The 14,627-nt window shown below is 42.4% G+C and overlaps 1 protein-coding gene across 5 annotated transcripts in view; it reads left to right on the forward strand.

The window, feature by feature from the left end:
• Positions 1–14,627, forward strand: part of GRAP2 (GRB2 related adaptor protein 2) — an 87,590-nt gene that overhangs the window by 58,804 nt on the left and 14,159 nt on the right. For 4 of the 5 annotated variants that reach the window (XM_063323705.1, XM_063323692.1, XM_063323715.1 and 1 more), the window contains exon 2: positions 12,924–13,026. In XM_063323705.1, the coding sequence (XP_063179775.1) occupies positions 12,949–13,026 (78 nt within the window). In that variant the 5' untranslated portion in view covers positions 12,924–12,948. Of the gene's footprint in view, positions 1–7,741; positions 7,793–12,923; positions 13,027–14,627 lie in introns of those variants that run through there. The other variant, XM_063323695.1, reaches the window with a different exon arrangement.

Genomic DNA, 14,627 nt, shown 5'->3' on the forward strand with positions numbered 1-14,627 from the left:
TAGCATTTTCATCACTTGCTCTTCTTCCTGTTTTACACAAAATTTTATCAGCTGGCCCGGTCAAAAGAAACATGCAATAGCTGATTGGAAACATAATATTATGTACCCAGCAATATATACTAACAGATTTTCATACCATTTTGTTCACATATCCCACTCAAATGTATTGATATACACTAGAGTCCAATATAAGATTAAAAACTATTTTTACCAGCTTGGATTAATGCCTTAATGTAATGAATTCTCTGGGTTGTGCTGTGCCCAGAAATAAAGAAATGATAGCCTTCTCTTGCATCCTTCATGTTTTATATATGAAAAGAGGAGTTTCTTAACTGCTATGGAAATGAACCAAAGACATAAGGTGAACTTACTTTTACTTTAGCACAAATATTTACAGATTTATTTTCTACATTTACATTTCACATTGTGAAATGCATGATCACGCATAGACAAAGAGAATTTACCATTCTCATGCACATCCTGTGTGTATTCTTACGCAGACCTGCATGAACACCAGAATTGCTCTGCTCTTTGTTACAGTACAAGAGCTCAGATTTACAGAACAGTGTGTTGGATACTGTACGTTTTTTGTAAATCTCTCTCTGACGGTCAAAGCTGGAGATAATGAATCTTGAGTATTCTTTCACGTATTTAGATAACCAAATACAAGGAAAGCACCTTGGAGTTTCTGGATCTAATTGTAAGTGGGTTTTATGGTCTGTGGTTGGTTGGTTGGTTGTTTTTAATCATGTCTCATAGTATAAGATTCTTGATTCTGTTTTGATTCTTTTGCTTTGGAAGTGACTTTTGTAAAGTCCATCCTGACAGAAAACATGTCTGAAATGTAACATCACTCCTCACCCCAGTCTCTTGTGTGATCAATTTGAGAACTATAATTCTCCATCCGACTTGGCTACTAGCAGAATGGTTCTCTGGAGCTGTTCACAGCTGGTGTGATTCAGAGGCTTTGAAAGTACTTGTAGTTATACCAAAGACCAGTTTAGGGATAAGTAGTCCCAGGATTTCACAGAGCCTAAACATGGTCTGACTCCCCCTTGATCCCTCTCGACTGCAGTCTTTTACTAGGAGTAGATCTTCTCAGAGGATAAAGATCACAGAGGGCTACACCTGCATGAAAGGAGATGTATGTAAACATGCATAGATTCCAGAACAAATTCAGAGATGTACATTCTTGCACTTGTTCTGATTTATATCAAATTTATCCTTCAGTAAACCTCCAATATTAGTGCATATATGCTAAATGCATACGGTATGTTCATATATTGATATGGTATACTGATATAGTGGTCTGTCACAGCCCTAAATTCTGTGAATCCACAAAGTGCAAGCTCCACCTGCACACAAAAGCAGACCCCTTGCATACATATGCACATGCACTGCAGGAACAGGATTGTTATTCTGATTGATAACCACACACTTGCAGTACAACGCGTATCAGCCAGTGCTGAAGCTTACCAAGAAAAGATGAGAAAAACTGAGAGGCAGTTAGCTAGATAAGGTATGAGGAGATTTTTTAAAAAGTAGCATAGAAGGAAGCGGCTACATTTTTCATACTTTAGTTGTTTGTCTGGAGGGCTCGAGAAGGAGCTGCTCGACAATTGTGCCAAAAGAGACCATTCGAAGCAACTTCCCATCAGGCGGCATTCCTCAAGTGTCTGCTCTTTAGGAGCAGTCAGGGAAAATTCATTCTGTGAGAGGCAGTTAATGGAGCTGCATTACCGACCCCTTATTGCTCTGTCTGATAGAGAGACAGAAGGTTCACTTCGGCAGCTCCAGAGCCCTGATCAGTTCATATTAGGGGCACATTGTCTCTCTGGCTTAATCAGGCATGTTTAGATATATTTATCATGATTAGAGGGGTGTAGCGCGGGGAGGGGGAAGAAATAGAGTGAGATTACTTTTCTCTAGCTTCAAATGGAAATTTAGCAAATCCCACTGAGTCACTAGGTGCTTATCAAAGGGAGAATTTAAATCCTGGAAAGGAATGTTTTGTTGAACACTCCAGCACTGGCTTCAAATCACTGAAGAAGAGTCTCTTTTTCTTTCTCTCGCTTCCTTTCTCCCTCTACTGCTTGCACGCAGCAAAGAAGAAAATTAGCAGCTCATGCAGCCCATGTTGATTTTGGCTTGATAGGCATGCAGCCCCTACTTAGCTTACCTGTAGTTCAAATTCTAATAATGGGATGACAAAATTAGCTATCGTCATGATGGCCTAGATGTCTGAATCCTGTATTTTTGTCGTTTATCTTTCAGGGACACACAGGATACCATTGCAATAGCCTCTAGGACTTATTTTGCTACTTGTTTATTATCATCCATTCAGAACACTAACAACTTGTAAAGACTGGGAAGAGGCTTCTTTTTCTATCTATAGCAGCGCTTTTCTCTCTGTCTTAACCAGGCTGGTTTTTTCGGATTTGAACACTGTAAAGAAGAATTAGCCCAATGTATTATAAAGTCAGATGTGCCAACTTTGTTGGGGGTGTAGGAGGTCAGGCTGCAGGATCCATGGTTTTGTGCCCTGAGTAACTGGTCCTCTTCAGCTCTTAGGTGAGATAAATGTAGGACAGGCTTGGAAAAAGTGCTGTTATGAGGAGCACATGCTGCTCATCTTTTCTAGTGGTCTCCAACCTTCTTTGGTCCTGCAGATTCATCCAGATTTCCCAGTGAAGGTACAAATTGCTGTGAGATGGATCTTCCTTTTGTCTCGTCTGCCGATCCTTAAAAAGTAGTTCATGGGCCCAAGCTGAAAACATCTGATGCAGAACACTACACAACACAGCAGGCATGCTTTGGCTGTGTGTCCTCAGAGCAGCTGGCAACGCAAAAGCTATAAGGCAGTTACTTCTGTCTGGGCTCTTGGGCAGCAATGCAGCAGTTAAAGGAAATATATCGAAATCCAGGAGAATTGTTTGGCAGTAAAGGAAAAGAAGTCAAAAATTCCCTGTCTCCGTTGTAATCTGTTCCTTCCTCCTCCGCTAATCCAGTCAGTTCTGTGACAGTTCAGTTCTTGTGATCTTGTAATTGCTGTCAAGATGATAATCTGGGATGTCATGAACGTGGCTCAGTGTAATCACCCTACAAATGCAGAAGGTGGAGAACCCAACTGATTAGATACAAAAAGCTGCTAGTGGGACACTAATAATTCGGTAATCAGGAGTTACGGGGTGGAGAATGTAGAAGAGAAAGTTGGCTGGTTTGGAGGGATTTGAAGAAAATATTTACTATCAAGTCTTTTTAGGAAATTAGAGGCTCGTAGCAATATAGTCCCAAAGAAAAATCTCTCAGAAGTGCAGAGATGCTCATCAGCTGAAATGGTAGGGGGTGTCTTTGGATATGAATTAGCAGAATGATGGGAAGGAGTCCATGAATCAAATAGCAAAATAACACTGTTTTTTAGGATTAAAGGCACATCTCCTTGCAATAAATGGTGCTACATTGATGGTACCGGGCAGTTAAAGTTGCACACTCTCCTACTGCATGCACAACTAGAATTAGAACGGTACTCTTACAGTTAAAGCTTATTCCTGTAAGAGAAATGGCTTCACACCTTTAATTGAAATAATTGTACTGCATGTGCAAGAACGGTGGGCTGTTGTCATACCAGCTAAACTGAATGTGGTTTATGGGGGTGACGGCGAAAAGACCAGTACTAGTATAGCAATAGCTATGCAGCTGATGCCGTTGACTGAGCTGTTTGAAAATCCTAGAACATGATCAAACACGACTGCTGCAGGTGAGCAACAAGGTGCAGAGCTTTCAAGACAATCTTTGCTAACAGGAAGCATAGCAAATTGGGACGGAGCTCTGCCTAGATCAGTTCATGGAGCTCTGCAGAGCTTTTATAGCACTGCCACTCCTGTGCACTCAGTCCTGAAAAAAATAACTGCCCACTAATGACCTGTCAGTGTGGACAGCCTGAGCAGCTGTTTGCAGAAAGCAAAGCGGTGAGAGAGGATGAATTGCAGTGTGTGGAGCATATCTGAATGTGGGGACAGGAATAGATGGGAGATCGGGAAAGACCAGACAGCTTCCATTCATAACATTCAGCTTTATGTGGATTTACAGCCCTGGTGCTCCTGAATCCACAGATGCTGAGTTATTACTTATAGCAAAATATAGTGATTGAAATCTCCCTTGTTTCCACACTTTGACTTCTGTTTCCCTTGTTGGCAATGTTACTTTCTGGAGGCAAACTAATTAAGGACATGAGGAAGTAGTTTACACTGAGGATAAATAAAACCTAGCTACATAATATTTCATATATTACCATCTCAAACAATTCAGAGTAGGCAAAATATTTGATTTATACATTTTATTGGAAATAACCTTTTTTTCCTTTTCTTTTTTTTCCCCCCTTTTTTTCTTTCCCCTTTGTTTTCTTTTCTTTCTGGCTGCTCCCATGCTTTTCAGACAGAAACTAAAGTGAATAAAATGCCATGGAAAAAGGTTTTTTTCTCCTGAAAAAGTTTTTTTTCTTGCCCAGCAAGAAGTCACTAAAATTTCTGTGGGACAATGTTTTCTTAGGCAGTTTTCAGACATGTTTGCAGACACGTCTATTTTGGGTCATTCACCTGAGTGTAAAAGCAGGTGTAAGTTTTATCTGCATCAAGCTTTTTAAATCCCAGTCTTCCCAGATGGTATCATAGCCATGGTTCAGCTGTCCCATCTGGATTGTGCCAGTAGTAGATGATGACATAAGAAGTTTGCAGCAGGTAGTTGTGGAATAACCTGTCTGCCTGGGTGGGGCTTTATCCAGTTGTCTAATAGAGACTGGCTAAAACAGGGAAGCATAGAGTCTAACACCCTTCCCATAAGGTTTTTTCCCATTAATTATGGCTGAAGTATCTGGATGTTTCTTCATATTTTTCAACGTAGCTGTGATGCATGTGTCCTACACGGTGAAGAGGTTAACACGCTACCATAACTGTGACAAGGGAGGAGTACATAGAAATGGCAAAGAAAGAAAAGAGAGTTATTTCCTATCCTTTCTCATTGTCAGGGGCTTGCCACTATTGAGTATTTTGTTTATGGTACAGAAAGCCACATCTTTTATGGCTTGACATTGAATAGATTTAATATTATCATGGAATAGTTCTGGATACTTAACAGGAATCCAGACAGTGTTCTGTAGCATTGTAAGGCAGCAACCATGAGTGACAGTTCACAGCAGCGTTCTTGCTGGGGGGCCTATTAGACCACATCTTGGTAGAAACAGAGAAAATAGGTCGTTCTAATGTGTAACGTAATGTAATCTGTCAGGCCATTCACAGAGCATGAGAATGAACATAGCTTAAAACCAAGATGACAGTGAGGATTGATGTCTCACCTGCCTGTGCAGAAGTTTATATTCCTGATGTGTACAGTGATAGCCACAGGTAAAACTTCTCACAACGTGACAAGAGCTAGCTGCTGTACTCTTCTTATGGCCCCCTGCTTTCTGTACCTGTCTATTTTTTCAGCAAAATATATTGGAGATTATTCTCTTCAGAGGAAATTCTCATTGTTTGTACCCCTACTGGTTTGAGTACTTCATAATTTGCAGCCTACCTCTGTTTTAACTAAATTCCAGGGAGATTATTGCCTACCCAAAGGGTGATGTGTGGGGGGACTGCCACTGCCTGCTGCTGGAGTGATTGCCTTAGACTAGCACGTTGTGGTATTTTTTGTGAAGTACCATGGCTCATAAGAAAGGACGAATCGGGTCAGGTTACAGTTCCACGCAGCCCATGATGCTGTGCCCAGCAACAGCAGTTTGAGGAAGGAAGGTAAGAACAGGGCAAGTACACTGCAAAACTTCTTTCACTAGGGCCTCTTGAGAATGAGGTCCTAGTGCTTATGTTATGGATAAAAAATTCCTGTTTGCGTTTTCCATGATTATTTTCTACATTGCTTTTGCATTTATCCCTCTGTAATCTTTTTTCCTAGGGTGAAGGATCCTAGTCTGTTTAACTTGGTCCTCCCTTGCTCAGAAACTTTCCATTCCTTTCATCATCCTTAATTACTTTCTTTTTAATATTGCTAATGCTGCTGTCTCCATTTTTGAGATGGAGGGATGAGAACTAGCTGCCATATTCAAGTTGCAAATACTCAAAACAGGTGGCCTAGGGATTTGTACCTTGACATGATGTTGCTTTCTGTTTTGTTCTCTGTTGCTTTCCTGACATTTCCTAACCTGCCTTTTTGACTTCCACTGAACTGACACTTTTATAGAACTATCCACAGCAACTCAAAGGCGTCTTTCCTGAGTGGTAATTGCTAATTTTAAGTTCATTGCTGCTGTGTTCATATGGTTGTTTAGTCCCATGACCGTTACTTTGCAGTCATCATCACTGAGATTCATCTTGCATTTCAACAGTATTTGGAAAATCATCTGCAAGTATTTATGATCAATTTGTATTACCCTGATTTATTTTTTTTCCTCTTCAGTAAGCTTTGTCTTCTTTTTTTTCCAGATCATTTATGAGTATGTTGAACAGCTCATTCAAATCATTTCCTAACTTTTTATCAGTCGTTAATCCTCTATAGGACCTTCCCTCTCATTCTTTGTGAGTTTAGGATGTTTTTTAACAGTCTTTGATGAGAAACTTCATCAGAAAGGATTTAGAAATGCAAGTTTTATATCAAGTGATCACCGATATCCACGTGCTCATCAGCTCCTTCAGAGAACTCAGATTTGTGCAGTATGACTTCCTTCTACAAAAGCTATGTGAGGGGCAATTGCTATGTCATTTCTCTCTTATGCCCAGTAATTCTTTTTTTTTTTTTTCATTATTATTCTTTATACCAATTTCAGGAATACAGAAGTTAAACCTCCTGCCCCTTGCATCACCTCAGAACACTTTTCAAACCTTGTTATTGTGTTTGCTGCTTTTTTCTCCTAGTACCAAGGCTGGGTTATGTCTTACATTGTATGCCACAGCTTAATTGCTCGGCCTTTACTATTTCATCTTCAGTTTAGATTTCAGTCGAGATTTATAAAATATCAAATCCTTAGATTTACTCTGTTCATTTACTGATCAGTCCTAAAACCTCTTCTTCCAATTCTTCAGCCTGAGACAGTTCCCCTATCTCTTCTCTGCAAAGAAAACCTCAGTATGGGGACCTCCTTACATCCCTACGGAAGATGCACGGATGCAGAGAATTCATTTAGCTTTTGTGCTTCATCCTTATCTTCTTTGAGCACTCTTTTTACATCTCAATCATCTGTCAGCCCTGCGGACACTCTGGCAGGCTTCCTGCTTCTGTTGTCTTTGAAAATAATTTTATTACATGTTTTTATGTCTTCAACTACTTGTTCCTCAAGATATGCTTTTCAACGGACTTATTATGGTTTCTCATTTAACTTACCAGATCTGTGTTTTTTTCTGTTTTCCTTATTTGGGTAGAACTTGCACTTTTTGAGGGATAGTACCCTCCTTTATTCAGCTGTTAAACCAGCCTGGGCTGAGGCAGCAGGAAAGGGCAGGTCCTTTTGAACTGACACCACCATTTTAAATATGCAGTGTACCAAATATTTCCAACATTAGAGACTGGAAATTGTCGGTGCCCCACTCTGTCCTGTGACAGACACTGTGCCTCTGCCTCTGTCCCCCATGCCCACTCCTGATGGTCCTCGTCCACACACGTGGACCCGTTACTGATGTGGCACAGTGTCACTGCAGGGAGGAGCTTGATACAGGCTGCGCTTTCCTTCTCTTCCTTCCTTTAGATGGTTAACGCGCCTCCTGCCTTCTAGCAAAGTGCCAGAGGAGAGGAGAGCTGCTACAAGGTATGGTGCGAGCGTGGCTCTGAGACTTGAGTGGGGGGAGCTGTGTGGGAAAGGTACTAAGGAGGAAAGTGGGGTTTTGGAAGGAGAGGTCAAGTGCTGCGCGGTAGGGGAAGAGCATGGGATCCCAGTGCCATCTTGTTCATCAGCTTCCACAATAGGGCAGTGCTTTTGCAGGACAAATCCCTGTGCCTCAGCCAAATCTGACCAGCTGGAAACTGAGGGAGGAGGTGGACAAACAGAAGGAGGTGCTTACCCCCCACCGTAGTCCTCCACACCAACCCTTCCAGCACAGCAAAGATTCATGATTTTATACTCTCACAATATCGTGCAGTATTGTGCTACTCTCTTTGGGGCTGCTGTTGCACGGGCTTACCATGGTGCTGCACAGCTCTACTCTGTCATGGCTGGAAGTAGCACAGAAGACCCAGGTTCCCTGGGGACATTAAGCACCATCCTAGTCTGGGGCGTTTCTTAACAACTGGTGGTTATACAGTCCTGAGAGTTTATTTGTGAATCCAGTTCCTAGGAAGCTTATTTAGTCTGTGCACAGAGGCTCAGCCCAAGCTATGCATTGCTCTGGATGGCAGGATAGCCAAGACTTAAATGCGACAGTGCTGAGTGTTATAGTGACTTGTTCTCCCTTATAAATTTTACCTTCTTATCACTGACAGTCAGTGTAACTGCGCCGTTAACTCCATAGCAAGAGGTTTGTGTTTCTGGAACGAAATATTCCCATGCCACTTGTATGTAGCTTAGCTGGTGAAAACACAGCTTTTATCTGTCACAGCTCTTCTAGATAACGGGTCCCTTCTCCATTGTTTCTGATTAAATGTGATCTGGAGTTTTTGTACAGATGATCAGGGTTGAATTCGGTCCCTGGTTGCTCGTCAATCCGGTAGATTGTTCTTGCGGAGCCGAACAAAGACACAGTAGCTCGCGCTGTGTATCTTGGTGCAAAACCTCACTGGATGGAGCTGCAGGCCGGAGTTGTGCGTGTTGTGGGCATAAAAATAAAAACTTTTTCTCATATGGCTCCTTTAAGCAGGCACATTGTTGCAACTATGCCCTCCTTCTGTGATGTTACGACGTGAGATTGAGCAGGGCTGAGCCTGGGCAGTCCCTGAGTGGTAGACTCTTCATAGGTGGTGAATTTCCCTGGCATTGTTATTACTGAATGTTGACCCAACTTGGTGTAGGGTAACAATGTTAAACTCTTTGGGACGCTGCTGTCAGACTACGTTGCTTGCTGACATGATTTAGGCTTTGGCTCTTTTCATTAACAGAGAGATGCTGATGTTCTTGCTCAGGGAATGGCATTCTGCCAAACTAAAATACCTACCTTGTGTTCTCAAAGCCCCACTGCTCTTCACTTCTCCTTTTATGAATCTTCTGCTGCATCGATCCCACAGAATTGCAGTAGCCTTATGCCCCGTGGATACACCTCGTTACAATGGGGAACCACAGAGAAAATTCACCTCCATGCAGAGAGCCAGCACGAAATGGAGGGTACTGGTCAACTCGCACTCACAACTGAAAAATCCTCCTTTGAGCATTGCATAGGCTTCATGCTAAACTCTGTACAAAGGTGATTCTCACACTGAACATTATGCACAGTCTAAAATTGTCCTCGGTTACTCGAAAGCTTAAGGGAGTTGCACCAGGCAGTTAAAAGCGGAATCTGGCTCTCTGCAAACTGCTGCGCTGTCCTTTGGGATAAAAGGTGCTTGAGAAATGTGAGTTATGACAATAATGAAAAAATTCGTGTCTCTCTGTGTCGTGGGGTGGTGCTCGAAGTCACGCACATGCAGAGAGGTAAAGAATGGGCCCCTGGCAGGGGAGTTTTCATGAGGGCCCAGCACTGACCCATGCGGAGTGAGGATTCTCGAGTTACAGATGGTGGGAGGAACAGGATCAGAAAAACAGAACTGGTTTGAAGTTCAGGTGATGAAAAGTGGTAGGCTGGAGTTCAAAGACAGGATTATTGGCTGGTGTTGCTTTAGTAGTTGGTGGGGGAAGAGCTTAAGGCCACAGCATTACTGCATTGCTGATCTATCAACACAGCCAACACTGTGTATGGTATTTGAGTCACTTCTAAATCCAGCCGCTGGCAATGAAAAGCACATTTAATCCATGTGTTAGATTGTTTGAAGAGGTATCTGTCTCCTGGTCTCTCCCTGAGGTTGAGATTGCTGAAATTGAAAAGGAGGTGAGAGGAGATTTTAACTGTTTCACAAACACTTCTCCTTTTAAGGGGGTCACATCTCCAATAGCATCTTTAACATTTCAGATGTTGAAAAATGAAAGTCTCTCTCCCCCTTTGCCCCCTGCAGAGAGAACCCCACTGTCCCTTCTGTGATTAAGGGACAAAAATCAAAGACAGGATTTGTATATAAACAGTTTATTGTTTTTAAGTGTGGGGTTTTTTTCCTCAAGCTGGGATTAATGCTCTGCACTTAGGAATTCCAGGATTCGCGTGCACTGTTGGCTCTGATGTCTCCGCAGCAGCCCACCGCTGCAAGATAAAACACTGAAAAACATCCCTTATTAAAGTAACTCTCCTGTAGTCTTTTTCTTCAGTTCTCTTCCATGAAAGAGTATCGTTGTTTATCTAGTTGCCTCAATGGTTAATTTCCCCTCTGATTTAGTACCCCTACACTCTGTTAGCATGCAAGGGACTCACGCTGTCTGTGGGAGGTTATAGACTGAAGCTCCAAAAATGTCAGTGCAAGAATAAAGGACAGTTCTCGGATCGGGCCTGAGTCGCATCTGCAAAGGGTATCCAAAGTAAGAATTAAAGAGAATTGGTAAGTTGGCAGAGAGAAAAGGGGGTAAAAATGTTTGGAATAGCTGAAAAGCTGAAGACTGAGAACGAAGCACATTGGTAAAACACAGGATGTTATAGTTCAGTATTGATGTATATTGGCAAAACCCTAAGGCAGCAGGCTGGTATAGCAGGTGCATAGGAGATCACAACTGAGCTATGTACTCCAGCCTACATGGGAGGCCCCAGCACTGAAACCACCCCAGTTGCTGTAGGACAGGTTCATGCTGAATGAGCAGAGATGTCTGTGGACTGCTAAAAAATTTACTTTGGTGCTGCCTAGCTGACGTCAGTCACGTGAATACAAATTCACCTATAAGAATCAAAAAAAGAGGGTGCTAACAGAATCCAATAGGAAGCATGTGAAGATCTTTTTATACTTAGAAATGAGATGTAACAAATCTCAGAACTAATCTCCAGTGATGCCCCTCTTGCGGATCACTTTATCCGGGCATCTTCGGTCAAGTGCAAAGGGACTCTCCAAGCAGGAAATACACAATTTAGCCAATAAATAACTGCTTTATACAGTTAACACACATGGAGGCTAGCTAGGATTTAATGAAATATTAGGCTAAGGATTAGCATACTCCTCACCTGTGTAAAAGGCACCCGAATAATCTTTGCTGCTGAGGCAGGCATCAGTCATGAGTGAAGAGTTGGCCTCCACGGTTGCCATTTGCCATCAGCTGGGTCAGGACTGATGGTACTGACAACTCAACTCAGTGATCCCAATGATTCGTGACTGGTCCTCAGCTAGACTGACTATTCCAGCTAAACCTTCTGCAGTTTTGTTTTCCCTCTGAGATCTTATATCTTTACATGTTGATGTTTTTCCTCTTGAATCCCTGGGCTACCGCTGGTGCTGTCTCAACAGCCCTACCTCTGTCTATGATTTTTGCCCTGTAGTCTTTCTTCCAGCTCATTCTCAGCAGTTTGAGTCAAGTTGCACTGTGTCACAGCTGAGTCCTGGATCCTTGTTACACAGGTAGTTAAATACCTGGGTTGTGTGTCAAAGGAGGAAGCTTTGCAAGTATTGCAGAGAATAAGGGTTACAGTAGTCTGTTGCTTTTGAAGTGGCATAATTTTGGAGCTTTCTCAGTATCAGCACTTTATATTTTGGGGTTCTTGTCTCAGTTCTAACAGGAGACAAGAAATAGCCCCCTAACTAGGGTTGTTCATATGGTTTCTTTCTAGGGCTTTCTAGTTTTTCTCAAGCTGTAAAATCTGGATGTATTTGTGAGAGGTGAAGTTAGGTAGTGGAACCTTTGGCTTCAGGATCATTGTTCCCATATGAACCTAGATTAGTAACCATAAAAATTTCTTCTATATTGGAGCTGTCTGAATGTCTTCACAAGCTGGGCTGCAAGAGCATCTACCAGCAGTGCACTTAATGTGGCACCGCCTAGCTATTGTCTTGTCACGGGCAGCCTCACCATTGGGCTACAGGGTCCATGGAGCCAGCCATGGGAAATGAGTAACTCTCTTGATTATAGAAGTGGTCCTGGTGGGGTACATCTGACTTACATGAGCAGGAAGTGGTGAAGAAGTGAAGCTCATGTTGCTGCTTCCCCTGCCACATCTGCTGTGCTGATGAAAAGCAGGCTTTGGTTTGCAGGCTGTCTGGTATGTTTCAGGCTCCTGGGTTACCACACTGAGGTAGGGTAAGTGCAGGCCTTAAATTTGTCAGTGCTACAGTTTCACTCCCTACCTGCTCCAAAATAGGGAATATAGCCTTTCTGCAAACAGTTTCTCCTAGCTGAAAGTTGTGGTCACCCATGCTAAGCCATCACAGAGAAAAGACTCTTTCAACCTTCAGCATTGTGGCCCCTGTCCAAGAAACAATTATATTTATTGCAGGCTGTTTGTTTTGTCCACCATTTGTCTCGCTCTTGAGATAAAGAGTAAGTCATTGCAGAGGGCAAATGCATTCTTTTATTGCATGACAGAGTCACTTGCTTTATTGGGAACTGTGACAGAGTAGTGGTTGGTCTATACAGAAGTTTTTTCCCTGCTAGCAGCGTATTTGGGTGATATGTGCAAACTTCTCCATGAGATTGCTGCAGAGAAGATCTGTTGGAATAAGCATGCCCAATGGGTTGTTCGAACTGATGACTTGAGCTAATTATAGCCTCTTGGCCATGCCATCTCTTCTACCTGCTAATGTCTTTCCATGTCTAGTAACTAATGTCTACCAGTAGTTGGTGCATGCTCATCCATGTACAAATCACAGCATTGCTTATAAGCTTTCTAGAGGCTAGACTCAGCATTCCCAGCAGCTCATAGACGTTGACAAGCATATATTTCTTCCAGCTTTGCTCTTCCACCAAGACACAGTATGGAAGCCATCGCCAAGTTTGATTTCAGTGCTTCTGGAGAGGATGAGTTGAGCTTCCAGGCTGGGGATATGCTGAAGGTAAGTACAGGCCCAGGCTTGACTAAACAGCATTTCTGAGAGTGCTGCCAGATCTTTCTGTACTCCCATTTGCCTTGATAAAAAACTGATGAAGACAGATGCCTAGAAACTAGGATACAAATGCAGGTTACTCGTCTCCCATGGGGCTTGCTATAGGTCAACTAACAATTTCCAAGTTGTTTGAGTCTCTGTCCACTTCACTTGATTTTAGGTCCATAAACTATGGATTTAGTTGTCCTACAGTCCTCCAGTAGTCAGCAGGGAAGGATAAGTACCTTTGCTGAGACAGAGATCCAGTTCTTCAGTGGACAGATTTTGAGGGTCCTGTCAGTTTTCATTGACTGTATAGGAAGTCTAGGGTGACTACATTTAGGATATGTCTAAAGGCAGGCAGGATGACTGTGGTACAGAGAGATTGCTGTCTTGCTTATTTCAAGCTCTTAAACTGTTTAAAAGATAGTTATCATGCATTATAGAACTTATATCTAACTTTCACTGTAAGTAATTACTGTTAGTTGCTGCAGGGGTTTTAGGCAATTGCAAATAGAAGAGGTAAAGTCCATGAGACAGTCTGTTACACCCATAATATAAGCGCTTAAGAGGTCTTGGGCTAATAACATTATATACACCCTTGCAGGAATTTAGCAGTGGGGGAACGGCAGAAGGAGCATTGATCGTATACAATACCACAGTTGATTTGCATGTGTTATGGTAGAACAGTTCTTGTTAACCCTACCAAAGTCCCATAGATGAAGTCACACGCTGCTCTACCCTAATTATTTTTCCACTTCTCAGCCCCTAGTATAGCTGTTCTGTTTCAGTTGAAAATGCCTGAGTATAACTCCTCTTTAAGGCCTTAACTCTTCCACCGTCCAAAGGGATGATGTACAACAATAGGATCTAAACCCTTGTTTGGCCGGGGAGCCTTCGTTGCCTCCCTGTACAGTCCCAGCTATTCCAGTTAATAACTCAATTATTAGGTCTCAGCCAAGGTCTTGTCCTTGCCTATTCCATCACCACCACTTTTTATTTTATTGGTCTTTTAATTCTTGAAGCTTAGACACAGCTGACAGCATCTAGAACTCATTAAGACCAAATACCATTTTTTTCGGGAGAGCTATGAGAAGGTTCTGGAGAAATTACTGCCTCTCTTCAGTGTAGGTGAACACTCTCATTTCTAATTCTTCCTTAGGTCACAAGTAGTCCCCATGCCCTTACTGCCCATGATCTTTACCTGATATCTTCTTCCTCAAGAGACTGTGGTTTCATCAAGTCCCTGGCTGGGGTGATGGTGTTGGCCAGATCACTTTTCCTTGTGTTCCTTAATTTCCCTTCCTGTAAAAGCATTTTAAGCTAGAGCTTCCTTCAAAGCACGTTGGAAGCTACTGATGAAAAGTGTCAAATAACACTACACATTGGTATTATTATTAGTTGTCACAGAGACTTCACTACCAGAAAAGTCAGACTGCCTCTTGCTTTAACGTCCTTGAGGTAAACAAAATAACACCTTAGCTGCTCAAGCTGTAGTAACAGTACATTAACCTGAGTAACATCTCACTTCTGGCATACGCACACATACATTCATACCCTGTCATGAGCCC

Source organism: Chroicocephalus ridibundus, chromosome 1 (genome assembly GCF_963924245.1).
Source record: "Chroicocephalus ridibundus chromosome 1, bChrRid1.1, whole genome shotgun sequence".
NCBI classification, from domain to species: domain Eukaryota; kingdom Metazoa; phylum Chordata; class Aves; order Charadriiformes; family Laridae; genus Chroicocephalus; species Chroicocephalus ridibundus.